Raw genomic sequence first — 14,869 nt, forward strand, 5'->3', positions numbered from 1 at the left:
CTCGTAGTTTTGCAAATCAAATCACATTCCGTTTGCAGTAGGACTCAGGAGTTGTTTTATATGCCTGTTTTATAACAGACTAAGCAGTCTGGAATTAAAATTTGTGTTATTATACGTGAATTCACCAAGCATATCCATTTGCAAGTTATGAAACCAAAATATGATGAAAACTGCTTCCTATCAAAAGCCATATAAATTTATTTGAACAGCAATAAAAAGGAACATATATATTTCAGCATATTCGTATCATGTGCACATACTTATCTGATTACTATATATTCTGATTAACCTGAATTATAAAACATTCAGTCACACTCATATAATAAATACACAAAAGGTCAGTGAGCCACCAAACAATCTCATAAACCCAGATATTTAACTTCATATAACAGACTCAATTCAGTGTGTCAGCCATTAGTCAATAACATAAACAAAGAAATTCACTGTTACAAACTTGTGATTTTGAAGGTGCTCTGTCTGTAATTATTCTTACATAGCTGAATTAATATCTGGACAGACCCAATCAAGAACGAACATGAAGTGCTTTAAAGCTGACTGAAACACATCCCTGTCCCAAGTTACTTAACTGTCAAATTGGCGGTGCATGAGGTCGTTGGGGTTGAAGTGGAACTGACAGTGCACGGCACTGATTGTCATAAGGCTGGTTTAAACTTCTGTGAAGACGTAAGCATATTTGCACAGACCTGGAGAAGCGGCAAGGGTACAGAGGCTCACAGAGGAGTCTGTGTGCACACCCCCTGCAAATCAGAACTACATAACGCTAGTCTGCTGTGATGTCCCTAAGTTAATTGCTGACTGGTTGAACAGAAAGTACATCTGACACTGCTGGGCTTGGGAAAATACCTGAAATGGAACTTAACAAAATGCCTCATGAAGTGCTATATGTGCAGGTTTGTTAGCAGATACGTGTGAATGACTGTACACGACGTTCACAGATTCACAGAAGTATAATTCGACCCTTACTCTCCACCTGTCTCTTCATACCATTCATAGTCATCACGTTCCAAGCAACAGCAACACGAGAGGCTTCACATGGCTACAACTCTCCACTAGGGGCTGCTGTGGTAACTCACAGGAGCTTGGTAGGCTGGGGCTCCGCGTAGATCGCACTAGCCCTGCTTGGGCAGGTGCCATCAAGGAGCGGAGCGCAGTACCCATTAGATAGGCCTCGGTGAGCTGGGCAGTCGTACTGTGGCTGCTCTGGACAGGAACTGTCCCCCGGGAGAAGCTGGGAGTGTGGCAGTAGTGTCTCCAGCTGCAGCGAGATGCAGGGATTGGAACACTGCTCGCTGAAGGGCGTGGCGTATTCAGGCTCAGGGGGCAGCGGCTCGGCGTACTCGGGGAGCTGGCCTGGTGTGTCGTAGTGGTTAAAAGCAAATGGGACAGTATAGCCCTTGTCCTGCCCTGGGCGGAAGGTGATTCCCACTTTCTGGCCACCCGCTAAAACATCAGGCTCGGCATAGTCTGAAAACACAGCAAAGGGTCAAAACAGTAGTGTACAGTCAAGTTTGAGAGAATATTTTTAAACGGGAATTTAAAACTGCATGACTGAATAAAAATCATTTTAATGAACAAATGTATCATCATAAATAAGTCAAATTTAGTTATTCTGTCATGTCACTAAAGAAAAAATACTGTGTCTTATGCATGGTACAGATGTCTATGTCTCCTCATGGTCAGTGGCTGGCAATTTCTCTATAATGGTCACAGTAGCATGCAGTGGAGACTTCATTTTCCACTGAAACACATTTAACACCTGACTGCAGTCATGATCCAATAACATCATGAATAGAGCTCAGCCTCTGATTGGCCCTTCTCCCCAGAGAGCCAGCCTCTTACTGGGACAGCTCATATGAAGACATTACAGAACGGTCAGAGGAGCACCCTAAGCCTCCTACCACACTTCAAGGGCCCTAAATCCTTATGCATGTCCTGTTCTCTGTTATTCGCAGCAGGAATCCAAATAGGGTGAAGCTGCTTTAATTAGCATGGCTCAAAAAGGGACCCCAATTGTCTTAGCAGATGACCCTCTGTCCTACTTCTGACGGAAGGCCTCAGTGAAGGGTCTGATGGCCTGAGGCGTGGAGGGGGTGGTCATGAGGATTGCTCCAGCATGAGCACCCCTCATTTGGGCACTCATTAAAGGCTCCCTTTCAGAGAGCCTCAGACAACTAAAGAAAGGCACATTTATGCTGCTGCTGAGCAACTGACAGGAAGGGAACAAGCAACAGAAAGAGAGAAAGAGGAGAAGACAAAAAAATGGAGGAATGCAGTTGGGGGAAGCCGTCAACCCTTCTTGAGTTGCTCGGCTAAACTATGGAGCGGGAAGGAGGCGAAATGAAGGGTTACCCTCCCTTTCTTTTCCCTTCTCTCTGTCCTGGAGTACCAGACACACGAGCCCCCTCATCAGACAGACTGAATTAGCCCTGTGTCTTTGAGAGTGCTTTATTTCTGGTAACTGTAAGAACTTCTGTATCCCACAGTACTATCTTAACAAACAATGTCTTGTGGCCTTTTTTTTATTAACAAGTTCACTGATGTGCATTGAAAGTCAAATGCTGGTGGTACAAAACACTTTTTAAACAATTTAAGCACTTATTTTGAAGAAATATCTTCAAACAATCTTTATAATCTCTGAGTATGATTATAATCCACAGCTCTCATAATTATTACTAAATGCATCTGATACAGGTATGAGATTAATGTGTAGATGATAATTGCTAAAATTACTCTCATGTTAGTTGGCTTTGTATTGAGACTCAGGAGCCCTTAGATTCTCCTGCTTCTATAATCCCCAGTATTTTGCTGTAATCCATGTAATTGGATACAAGGTTAAATTACTGTTGGTTAACCTGTTTAGATTGTTCACAGCCTGAACTGAGGCTGCTAGAGATGATGCAGCTGGGCTTTGTGTACTGAGGCTAAAAGGGCTCATAACCTTCTCCACTGAAAGACTGGATGCCTAGAGGAGACTCACCATTGAGAGGAGGGTTCGGTAGGCTGGAATGCACGGTCCTGGACATGGGGTAGGAAATGAGCTCTGAGTCTCTATAAGGCATATGCTTCCCATGGAAGCCATAAGAGCCTGAATTACAAAAGACAACAGACAGCACTCAACCAGGGAGCATCCTACACACAAGCCTCTAAATACCAGTTAATACACGATATGCCTACCTGTCTCAAGGCTGCCCTTCTTTATATGTACAGCCCCTTTCCTGAAACATAAATAAATAACATAAATAAACAGCATAAAACATTAACAGAAATAAATAAATATGACAATAATACAATAAGAAGAAAGTACTCAGAACAACCACAACAACAAGAATAATTACAGAAATATTGGATAGTGGCTATTAAACAGTAATGCTTAAATGCCAGTTCTGTGGAATCATGTTTTGAGAGAACACATGATATGTGATGTAAAAAGTACCTTCTCTTCCACACGAGCCCCACCAACACCACTGCCAGACAGCCAACACACAGAGCCACACCCAGGATCATACCTACCACCCATATCAATGGCTGGCTTGAGCCTGTAGGGAAACACCAAAAGCCTTGATCTTACCATCTTTTACTTTAGAATTTATAAAGGCTTTAACGAGTGGGAGTACTTAAATTTTCTTCCTCATTTTTTTGTTAATTGCCATAGTAGATTCACTATGACAGTTGTAGTAGCCAAAATATTTGACTGGGTATTTTTTTTTTGTGAGTTCCCTATGAAAGTCAATGCCATACCTATTTAGTCAGCTGTTTTTAAAGATGCTTAACACGTAACAGAAGATATCACTACATCAATGCAGTAGAAATTCTGTCAGAATCTTCTGCCATTCAGTATGTGTACTGACTCACTTGAGCTTGTAATGACCACAGAACTCTCAGTGGAGACATGATTCAGCAGCACCATTTGTGTGGAAAGCGGCTTCACCCAGGTGGATCCTTAGGAGAGGACAGACCAAGCTAATAAATACAGCATTCAGGAAACAAACCAGCCTCAACCAAATAGTGAGCAGCAAGCCATAATTACCAGGACTTATGACCTTTTGCCTAGTGTCTAGGATTTTCTCTTTGGAATTGTGGAACTTATATAGAATGGGCAGGGGTCAGAGCAAAGGTGTGAGTAGAGAGATGGAGTCTCACCACCAACACTAGAGCGGGGCTGGACAGGGGGTGAGGAGCAGCCCAGCACCTGTACCAGGGCTGAGGCCTGGCCATGCCAGCTCAGGGGCCGAAGCTGGAGGTAGCGTGCTGCCGCTGGAGGAACCAGGCTGTTGAGGGCCACTGTGTGGCCATCAGAATAGGCCTTAAACACCTGTACAGAGAGGTGGAAAAGGTTCAGTAATACTGCTCCATTCTATCATGAAAACTGGCAATATACTTGCATTTTGTGGAGCAGGATTTAACATGAGGTACTGTTCTGTTGAAGAGGGTGCTCTACCTTTTTCACTTTGCTGAATGCATCCTTGTAGGCTCTCCAGGTTTTTCGGTCTTTGCTGAGCATTAGCATATAAGTCTCAATGTAGAAGTTTGTCTTCCCCTTTGTTATTATTCCTATAAAGGGACAAATCATTTTATGCCTTTGCCTCATTCCAAAATCTGACCAAATCCAAAATCAGTAAACACAAAAACAGGTGCTATTGACTCATCTCAGCAGTTCTCAGTTCAGCTTTCTGACAGCCATAAGCATAAGCAACTGTCTCATACCAAAGACAGGAACTCAGCAGACAGGTAAAAGTAAACCGAAGGGTGTAAAGAGTGGCGGGTATTGTCCCCATAAACCTGTGATGTTGCTCCGGTTATGGAGCTCCAGCTCGAGCCATGGCTGATGATCATGTTTGCTGCTGGTCCACTGGACGAACTGGCCGCCGAAGCCCCTGTGCTCTGGCGACCAGCCCAAAGCCTCCACCTCATCCATGGTAGAAGAGGCATTGTAGCTCATCACCGACAGCACACTGTCACAGGCTGCCACACATAAGGTATAAGGGGTGGAAAAAGATCTTCGGTCATCTGGTCTATCATTCCTTACATTATAACACCAAGCAAGTAAATAGTACCTTTGCCGTTGTTTGTACGTCATCTTTATGTACAGGCAATATGTAATTGTCCCATGTCTAATGATGATACTATGGCCAAAGTAAGTACCAAGCAGGAGTTGTATCTACCTATTAGTTACACTATAATTATGTGTATAGCTTCTATGCCACAGTTCATATCTCTCACCAGCAAATAACTGCATCTTCCTTTCCACACAAAACTGGGGACCAAAATGAACAAGGCAATGGCTAGTTTATGTTCATTAATCAAATTTAGCCAATAAAGAACTAAATTGTGCCTCTACAAGATGTTTATTATTAACAGCATTAATATTGTATCTGTAGTTTCTGAACTGCTTTATGTGATGTCTGCCAGCAGCACTGGTATTACCTCTGTTGAAGACCAGCCTCTTATCAGACAATGAACCTCTGGGAGAAAGAAAAGGAGTCAGAAAGGAATACATATTTTGTCCAAGTACTCAAATTGCCCAGTTGAACAATCATTATTGTTGCATTAACTAACAGAAGTTAACTGAACCCAAATGGCAGTGATGTCAAATTTGCATGAGCAGTAAGGAATCTGGCACTGGTGATTCTGTGGGGAGCAGCGTCTGGGTGCTGAGCTGACAGAGTAGGGCACTCACGTCCTGGACAGGACCCCATTGGCAAAGCTTGACTCGTAGAGTGTAATTCCCCTTTGCTGTGTCACGGTGACTGTGCCTCCCTGGCTGTCTGATATCACCCCTGCATGGACTGCAGCTTTGCACAGCACAGAGGTCTACAAAAGCACACACTGCAGACATTACATTACAGGCAGTCTGATTATTAGCCTCCATTTATACACACTGTCAAAAAATGCAAAGGTTTGTCTTTATTGGTTCTATAATAGACAACTGTGTTTTCTGTATAACTGCAATAATTATGAAATGCTAAAAAAAAAGATTCCATAGCCTAAGAAATGAAAGACTCACATCTCGGTAGCCTTGCTCATGCTGACCCCAGATCTCCCCTGTGACATCTCTGCAGCCCCCAGGACAGAATACGCTAGGACACAGGTAGGCCAAAAAGTCACATACAACTAGGACAAGAAATTCTGTGTCTGTCTAATCATACAGGTTTTCTACCATGTAAATAATAGAGATGCATGTGAAAGGCATGGTTTGCAAAAGTAAGGGAGTATGCTAAGGTACTAAGGTCATTGATGCATTTTGTGGAATGTAAAGGCCTACATTTTTCTGTATAAGGGGGCAATGGTGGATATTCTGTGCTCTCTCTGCTTTCTGGGGTCAGTCTCCTACCTGAACTGTGGGGAGGTGTAGTGGCTTCCTCGGTGAAGACACGAGATGAGGTCTGGGGAAAGAAAACAATGCACCATCAGCTGCACAGTAATGGAACAAACATCAGCCTCTCCCACATGCTTCCAGGGTCCAGGGCTGACCAGGGTGGAGACACCTGACCTCCAGGTAGGCCCCAAGGGGCAGTTAACATAGACCCTATATCTGATCAGCGATGCAATCTAACGGATCTGTGTGGGATGTGGCTGTGTCTCCAGACAGCTTACACAAGCAAACAAATAACAGGAAACTGTGTGCTCATGTCACAGAAGAGTGGAATGGCCCTTGAACATTCTTTGGGGTGTAAACTTCACTGGCCCTTTCATAGAACTTCTTCCACACTAAAGTAAATGTGATTTAAATTTTTTTTTTTGATAAAGGAATTTTGGTAGATACTAATATGAAAATATAAACTAATATTGAAAGGAAGCAACTGAAACCTAGACCTAAATGCTAAGGTAAGCTTAACATGTCCACATCATAACTGTGCTGGTTAACCTGGCATGCTGCAGCTGGTCCTTCCCTCCCCTGAATGTGGCTGGTCTCCAGGGCCTCTCTTGCCCTATTCAGCATCAAGCAAACACTCTTCAGCTCAGTGAAGCAGAGAAGCTACATTCCAGTAGGCCAGCCTCGATCAAATGTACAAAGAAATGCATATCGCTGGTTCTCTGTGCCTAACAGAGCAGCTTCCCATCAGACAGCATTTGTCTCCTGAGCTGTAGGTGTTTAGCACCTTCAAAACACAGCAGGCAGTCTATCTGATGGGATCGTGTTCTTTTGGAAATCAAAAGGTGAACATGTCTTTTTAATAACATATCAAGTGAATGGACACCTTAGCAGAAGCGACACCTTGTTCTAGTTGGGTCTACTATTATAACACATACTGTGGTCAATTATTTAAGGACTGGCACAGACTAATCAGCTGAAAGGGAGTGACACAAAGTAGTAGGGGAAGTGAGAATAAACAGTTTTCAGGAAAAGCCTTTTAAAGTTGTTATTTACATTTTATTGTATAACTCTCAGAGACAGAAGCCATTTTGAAGGATGAAGTCACACTGACCCTGCAATATTTGGACCTCATTTATTAATACTGAGTGTGAGTGGGGATGATATCAACTTTTTAATTGGATGTGCACAGTACACCTGTCTAAGTTTTTAATGCAGTGGTATTGGCCATGGTCACACACTGTGAATATGGGCAGAGAGGTGAGAGCACATTGCTGTAGTGATACTGTCAACAGCTTGGTCTTCAAAAATGCAGGTAAAAAAATGCTCGCTAGCTGTGAGATCAGACAACAAAAATGCATTGCACAGGAAGATCCTCTTCTCTTTGTACCATCTCCGCTTTTGCAAAAGGCAAGCAGGAACATTATTTTCTGCATTTTTTGTTCTGGGGTCTCAGATGCACTTCACATGGTGCAGTGCATGACACAACACGAGCTTCCCCTGGTGCACTCATCAGTCATAGGCACATAGCACCTTCTCCATGGATGTGATCAAACTGGCTCAAACCCAATAATGCAGGTTTAAGGTAAAGGGGTTCAAGGTAAGGTGCTGTGTGGTGAGGGCTGATACCTGGCTGTTGGTTAGTTGAGTAGGACAGCAGGAAGCCTCTTCCAGAGCGGTGCATGCCAGATACAAACTGCACTGTCACTTCATTGCTGCTCATGGACATATTTCTCTCTGAGGTAGCCAGCTGGCCACATATAGGTCCTGTACAACATGCAGACACATAGGCACAAACAAACACATGCACACACACACACACACACACAGAGAAAGCATGCCCAAGTCAAACCATTTGAACACAAAATGTGATTTCACAGTGAATTTTCACAAAGGTACAGGTATGTTTAGCTACATACAGTACATTACCTGTCTTCAAAGCACATGCATGTCCCTACAAGAGTGGCATAGAAGAGCCCAAAAACACACAAGCCTCAGCAGAGCAGCCTCAGGGCTTTACCATACTCATGCAGTCCCAAACACTCATGCTGCCAAAAAAGGCACATGCTAACTACCATACAGACATGCACACTCTCAGCAGACAGAGTAGGCACCCCAGGGAGCTCCAAGTCCTCCTTCCATATCCCATCAGCCTGTACTCAGTGCATGTGTGTTTAGTGTGTGTGTGTATGTGTGTAAAGAGGGTTAGCTTGGAAGTGTTTCAGTGCAGCTGAGAGAAGGCATGCAGCATGCCTACGTGGACCCTTGCCTTGGCGTGTGCTACAGAACAGCGTGAGGTAGGGCCTCTGGAATTTGCCAATAACAACAACATAATAAGCAGCAGAGGCATAGTGTAACAACACTACAGTAGTAGTGGGGGACGCACTGGATGAGAAGACAAGAACCTGACGTAGCTGGGTGCCTCGGGAATGCTACTGTCAGGCCTCAGCTTATTGAAAGTATGTTCAGAAATGACAGGAGTTTGGATAGCTTTTGAGTATGACTGCTGAGAGATGATGCTTTCGCATGTTGTCAGTGTAAGAACAGTTTATGAAAGTTTCAGCATGTGACATTTTGTGGGCATGCCTACTAGGTTTGCTATAGATAGAGCAGTAAGGGTCAGGGGAGTTGAAATGTCAAGAGAAGAATTCAAGAGGGTTTGTGAACAGCTGAATTATCTACATGGCCACAAACTCATTAACAAACTGCTAAAATGGTCAACAGATAGGATCTGACTTATTATATACTGAAATGATAGGATCTGACTTATTATATACTACATTATTATATGTTACATGTGGTTGATATATCAACTCCTGCAGCTAATTCCCAGCATATCAACTCCTGCAACTGAATATGTAAACTGCATATGTAGTCTTTCCTCTCTTTGCCTGGGTGTGTATGCGAGAGGAGTATAAACTCTTTACCCAGCTTCACAGCTCCATGTTTGTCTAAGATGGTGAGTGAGCCAGACCTGCAGTCCTGGCTCCACTCAAGGTCAAAGTCACTGAAGGCGAGGAGCAGGGTGAAGCCCTGTGGAACCTTCACGCTCCACTCACACTGCGTGTGGTTGGGGTAGGTGCCTGGGTAGTTGAGTGATGCCATAGTGCCACTCACATGACTCAGCATAGTGTGTCCACAGCCATTCCCTACAATGAAGAGTTCAAATTGAAATGGAACAGAAAACATACATATTTACATCTGTTTGATTTCTTGACTACTTTATCAAGATTTATCTTTTTTCAAATGCTAAAACCCTGAGGTCCATGCAGTGCACATTAACACACAAATCAGGGAGTGCTGGCAGCGAGTGGTGTTCTTGGTGGACAGAATAGTGTGCAGCTGGCAGAGCAGAGCTGTGGTAAAAGCTGTGGTGGACTGGACCAGCAGCTGAAGCCTGTGTGGAGGGGTAGTCTGCCAAGTTCACTGCTCTCAGTTACCCTCCAGGGAGTTTTCAGATTTCAGTTCAATTAACGCTGCAGTTACTGTGAGGCCTTGTTAATGACAGCGCTCGGATAAGGGGGAGTGATGCAGAGCTCCAGGAAGCATGTTCAGCCACACTCGTTAGCAAGATTTTGTGAGTCCACCTCAACCTGCAATCTTCAGTTCTAGTAGACCTTAACGAGGCAGTGTAATACTCATGGTGTGCTGAATTTATGTGAGGACTCACTGGGCTCACTGCTCCTCATGTGGTATGTATACTAAGGCTTTGACCCAGTCTGGCTTAGGCTTTATTGTAATTTAAATTTTTGTTCTAATCAGCCCATGATGACATTCCTATGTGGGTTAATGACTGTGCATGTTAGGCTTGTGTGGTCCATTACATTCTATGTTTGATCTGTTCCATAACTGGATCTAGAAAACCTTTGTTGCCAAGGCTTCATCATTGCACAGAAAAACAAATATGCAGACTGTGGTCAGACTGTTAATGACCCTCTTTTGATAAAATTTAACTGCCTCTGCTAGCATGACTCACCATGGCCAAAGGGATGGACTTTGGCTAGACTCTCACACAGTGGGCCTGAATGCTATACCACCAAGAATGGCCACCCCCACCCCCACTTGCTGAGAGTCCATGGTGGGGCCAGGGTCAGCCTCTGCGTGGACATTATGTCTGAGTCCTCCTCACTGACGCAGCTTCCCCCCTCCCTCCTCTGCTCCCTTTGCACCTCCCTTGAGACTCCCTGGAAATACCAGAGCCAAGGCTTGTTGCTAAGGGTGACCAAGTGGCTATCTGAGTTAATATCCAGACCGGAAGAAAAAGTAGGGGGATATTTCTGTGGCTGGAGATTATTTCTGAAGTTGACCGTTTTCTGCTCAAGTTTTATTGTATATCTTGCCCCTACCTGGCCTGCCTCTAGCCTAGAGCCAGTTTCATTATGTATACGGCAATTCCTGCTGTGCTGGGAACTGGGAATGACCAGGGCTTGACTGGGAATGACCAGGGCTTGAACTTCCTGCCATAATCACTTTGAGGATCCCAGTCATGCAGAGAGACATTTGGGTGTGTTTAATTCTGTGATACTACCCTATATTTCTTAAAGAAAAGCTTATCTTACTATTAACCATCACAAGACTGTGACTGTTTTATGTGTATAAATATATTATTACATGACTCAAGCCAAAAGTTTTTATAGTTAATAAATATTATGACATCGGTGTCAAAACCATCACAGGGTCAAAAATATGAATGAATGTGGACAACCAAGTTCTTATGAACATTTCATAGTGAAGCATATTTCTCAGAATAAATGAATCTCATGCTATTAAATGCCATTGCTTGCTGACAGTGTGAAATTCCTTCCAGTCAAGAAAGGCTGACATATATCAGCCAGTCATTATTCACACAGCATCAGGCAACATGTAATTTTATTTTCACCTCAAATTTTTGGGGGCACGTCCATGCAGGCAAGCACTATTGTCGGAGAGGATGTACAGCTGTTTAGGCTGTTATTCCCAATACCCCTATGCAAGTCATATGATAACTGCACATTTACTTAGAGCCTTTTATCTCAGTGCTTTGTCTTGCCTAATTCCCATGACTATTCTATGTCTCTTTGGAATGTTAAATCAAATGATTCATGTAAAGAAATAAGCCCAGTATCAGTCATCTTCCTCTGGGATGCTGCTGGAATCCAGAGGTTCACTCACACTGTGCATTCATAGTCATGGGGACTCTGAGTGTTTGTATGTGTGTGGTTAGCCTATGCTGGCTCCTTGCTATGTGTGGATATGGTCACAGTGATTCACACTGACCCCACAGATCTTGAGAAATACTGTGTCAACAAGCTAAGCACTGGTGTGTGTGTGTGTGTGTGTGTTTATGGATAAGCATAGATGAGACCCTGTAGCTCAGGATGTGTCTGTCAGTGATCAAGCTCTGTGTTTCTTTCCTAGTGCTAGCAAAACTGCCCACTGTACTGTCCCAACAATGTGTCAGATTTATTCACTTAAATTGTATAATTGTATAATTTATTGTTAATACTTAAATAGCATTTTCTGGTTGTGAATAACAAAAAAGCTTTAAATATGTTTAGTTAAATTGCATTTCACAGTGGTGTCATACCAAGATAAAGTAGAAAATAAATATTATTAAGGTTTTAGTAAGTGCTACATATATTACAAAACACTGTAAACTTAATACGTTATTAACGCATTAATGATAAACACGTATTTCGTACGTACAAGATGATTAACCTTACCTTTCTGACCGTATACCATCAAAGTTTCGATACCGAAAATAAACACAACTCGAGAAAACAATTCGACAGCATCTCTAACACCTTCTGGTGTAGCCCGCATGGTATCATCAAGAATACCAACTATATTCCTGAAAACTCATAAGAATGTTTTAAAGGTTTTTAAATCCATCGACAAAAATCACTTTAAATCAACCGCAACCTATGCAACAACCTTATCCACCGTTCCACAATTCCCATCCACGTTAAAAACTGCAAAGGAGCGTTTAGTGGTTAAGGCATGGGCTAATCAATCCCACTGTATTCCTATTGGTCTTACAAAATGCCAATTAAACAACTTGGGGTATTGTACGTCTCCAAATAAGGGAAGGCGTATTTGAAAGTAACATGTTTTCCTAGCACATCGTGATAAACATTAGCTCGATGTTTAGCTTTGATTGACTAGTTAGAAAGTCTTAAAGTATGCATCTAGCAACGAAGCTGAGCTCATCAAATAGAAGAACCAAGTACGGTGTACTTTCAAGTCAGATATAAACCGGCTAGCTGTAAATTCAAATGAAAAAGGACAAACCACCGACTCTGCATACGAATTGTACTTGTTCTTTTGATGCTTAATAGTAGAAGTAGGTCACTGTGTACCATCTTCTGTGATGAATATGCATTTCCAGAAACAGACCAAATACAATCTTCTACTTTTCAGTGCAATTCTCATGCAGGAAAAAAGTAATAGATACATTATGCAATACGATATACTGCCATCCGCTGGTGAAACGCGAGCATATAACAAGAATATTTTTGTAAACTAAAAGCACGCACAAATTCACCTAGATTTAACATCACTTAACTTAGTTATCATTTAGTGTGGCATTTATAAATGCGGACACACGAAGTGTAGAGGTAAAAGTAATCTGGAGAGTTAAATACAAACATACAATAATGAAACAAAACACGAAGTTTATGTATTGGATAAAAGACTACGGCTGTATTCAGATTAGGCTACAAGCCACACTGTTAAGTTCCGGTTTTTGAGAGAACGGCAGAACGGATCTTGACGGTCCCCATTCAAAATTGCAAATGACCCATTTTTGTCTGTAATGTGAACGCATCTGTCCTCCGCATGCGCACATTGATACGTTTTTGCACAAGTCACCTGCGTCACCAACAAAAAACGTCATATTTTGAGATGAATCGTGGTATTGAAACCGCAAAAAGGAAAGGCTAATAACTCATATATGCAGTGGATTTTGCCCTGGATGTCGGCATACAGTTCGTCAGCTGTAGCCAACATGAGTCCAGAAAGCGAAAAAAAAAAAAAAAAAAAAAAAGCCAGACGGTTAGCTTTTGTTTTCGCAGCTACTGTTGTAAATGCTGTTTCTCTCCTGCAGTGTGAAACGCATGCACATAGGCAAAAAGCCGCAGGAATTTGAGCGTTTTCATTCAAGTTGGCATGAATCGGATTTGAATTCGATCTCTGACCACATACGAAAGTGAGGCAAATCTGATTAGCGAAAATCGGATTTTTCCACACAGCCCTGACAAAGAAAACAGATTTATGTCACATTAAGCAAAAATAATATTTGAGAATCTTCGGGTTGGTAATGTGAACGTAGCTAGCTTACGCCACTGCAGAGGGTGTTCCAAATACATTTCAAAGTAATTCATTTCGATGACAATCAGATGTCCACGAGGTCCATAATGTAGAAATGTTGCCTACTTCACATAAAGTAATGAACCACACTCCTGATTATATGTAGGCTGATAGGCCTTGTGCGTTCTCATCCCCCTTATGTTTTTCACTACTTCATTGTTCCTTTGTTTTTATAATGATGTCCATTTAATTCTTAAGACCCCTTTCAACCCTTTCAACTTTTGAATATCTATGAAAATTATGAAGGCCTATCTATATTTAGTTACATTATATTTGTTTCACATCACTCCATTCATTCATAAACAGTTATTACCTTTCCAAGTAAGTTTGCTTTTATTTGTTTTTTAATTATTTGAATAGATTGCTTTTTTGTTTGGTTAATCATTTTACATTAATGCATCAAAATATTTAACTTTATTAATTCATTTTTGGATTTATCATTGGTTTTAATATTATATTCTTATTTTATGCGATTTAGCCTATGATTGATTTAAGTGGGAAATAGTTGTATGGGGTTAGGTTAATTTACATTTACCTTACACTTTTATCCAAAGCAACTTGCAATCATGGCACAACTTTGAGCAACCGAGGGTTAAGGGTCTTGCTCAGGGGCCCAACAGTGACAACTTGACAGTGGTGGGGCTTGAACTGGTAACTTCTGATTACAAGTTGAATACCTTAACTATTGAGCTACCCTAAAGGCTCAAGATTAATTCTAGTTTAGCAGCTAAGTGCAGTCAAATACATGGCAATTAGAAGTCTCAATAAATCTAAAGTTAAAAACTGCTCTGAGGTCAGATGGTAACCAATTGTTTTGGGAACCTGCTTTGGGATGTGACCCTTTATGCAATGTATTCCTTAATATTATCAGAATGTTGCTGTTTCCACAGTCAATTTCTGAATTGAAAATACTATGAAAAAAAACTACTGAGGACCTCTGTTTTCTGTTAGATTTTTATGGTAGTGGATTTCTCATAGCCATACCATCACTTGGTTGTCGACAACTTAAGGGATTTGATCATTTGAAAAATAAATTATAGCAACAATAATACATTGTAGTCATGGCAAAAAGTTTTGAGACTAAGGTATCGAAACATCCCCCAAGAGTAACTTCTCACAATGATCTCGGAGCAATTTGGTGATGAACAATACTTTTTCCAGCATGACAGAGCACCATGTCACAGGGCA

General features: G+C 42.0%; 1 protein-coding gene across 1 annotated transcript; it reads right to left on the bottom strand.

The window, feature by feature from the left end:
- Window positions 1-174: 174 nt before the first annotated feature.
- Window positions 175-12,654, bottom strand: si:dkey-34d22.1 (discoidin, CUB and LCCL domain-containing protein 1). The gene is made up of 15 exons (XM_027001614.2): window positions 12,037-12,654; window positions 9,262-9,483; window positions 7,964-8,101; window positions 6,353-6,404; window positions 6,026-6,098; window positions 5,699-5,832; window positions 5,446-5,483; window positions 4,801-4,983; window positions 4,460-4,572; window positions 4,162-4,333; window positions 3,874-3,960; window positions 3,455-3,557; window positions 3,196-3,236; window positions 2,999-3,106; window positions 175-1,485 (listed from the first exon to the last, which is right to left on the bottom strand). Exons 1-15 carry the CDS (start codon window positions 12,134-12,136, stop codon window positions 1,091-1,093), a joined length of 1,959 nt encoding a protein of 652 aa, XP_026857415.2. The 5' UTR covers window positions 12,137-12,654; the 3' UTR covers window positions 175-1,090.
- Between the last annotated feature and the right edge of the window lie 2,215 nt (window positions 12,655-14,869).

This window comes from Electrophorus electricus, chromosome 10, assembly GCF_013358815.1.
Source record: "Electrophorus electricus isolate fEleEle1 chromosome 10, fEleEle1.pri, whole genome shotgun sequence".
In the NCBI taxonomy this organism is placed as follows: domain Eukaryota; kingdom Metazoa; phylum Chordata; class Actinopteri; order Gymnotiformes; family Gymnotidae; genus Electrophorus; species Electrophorus electricus.

Excerpts from the sequence above, each read along its gene's own strand:
- si:dkey-34d22.1 (XM_027001614.2), bottom strand. The coding sequence starts at position 12,136 with ATGCGGGCTACACCAGAAGGTGTTAGAGATGCTGTCGAATTGTTTTCT. Across the intron at positions 8,102-9,261 it reads ACATGGAGCTGTGAAGCTGG|GACCTATATGTGGCCAGCTG; the intron begins GTAAAGAGTTTA and ends CATGTTGTACAG. Across the intron at positions 4,984-5,445 it reads GAGGCTGGTCTTCAACAGAG|CCTGTGACAGTGTGCTGTCG; the intron begins GTAATACCAGTG and ends TATGTGTGGCAG.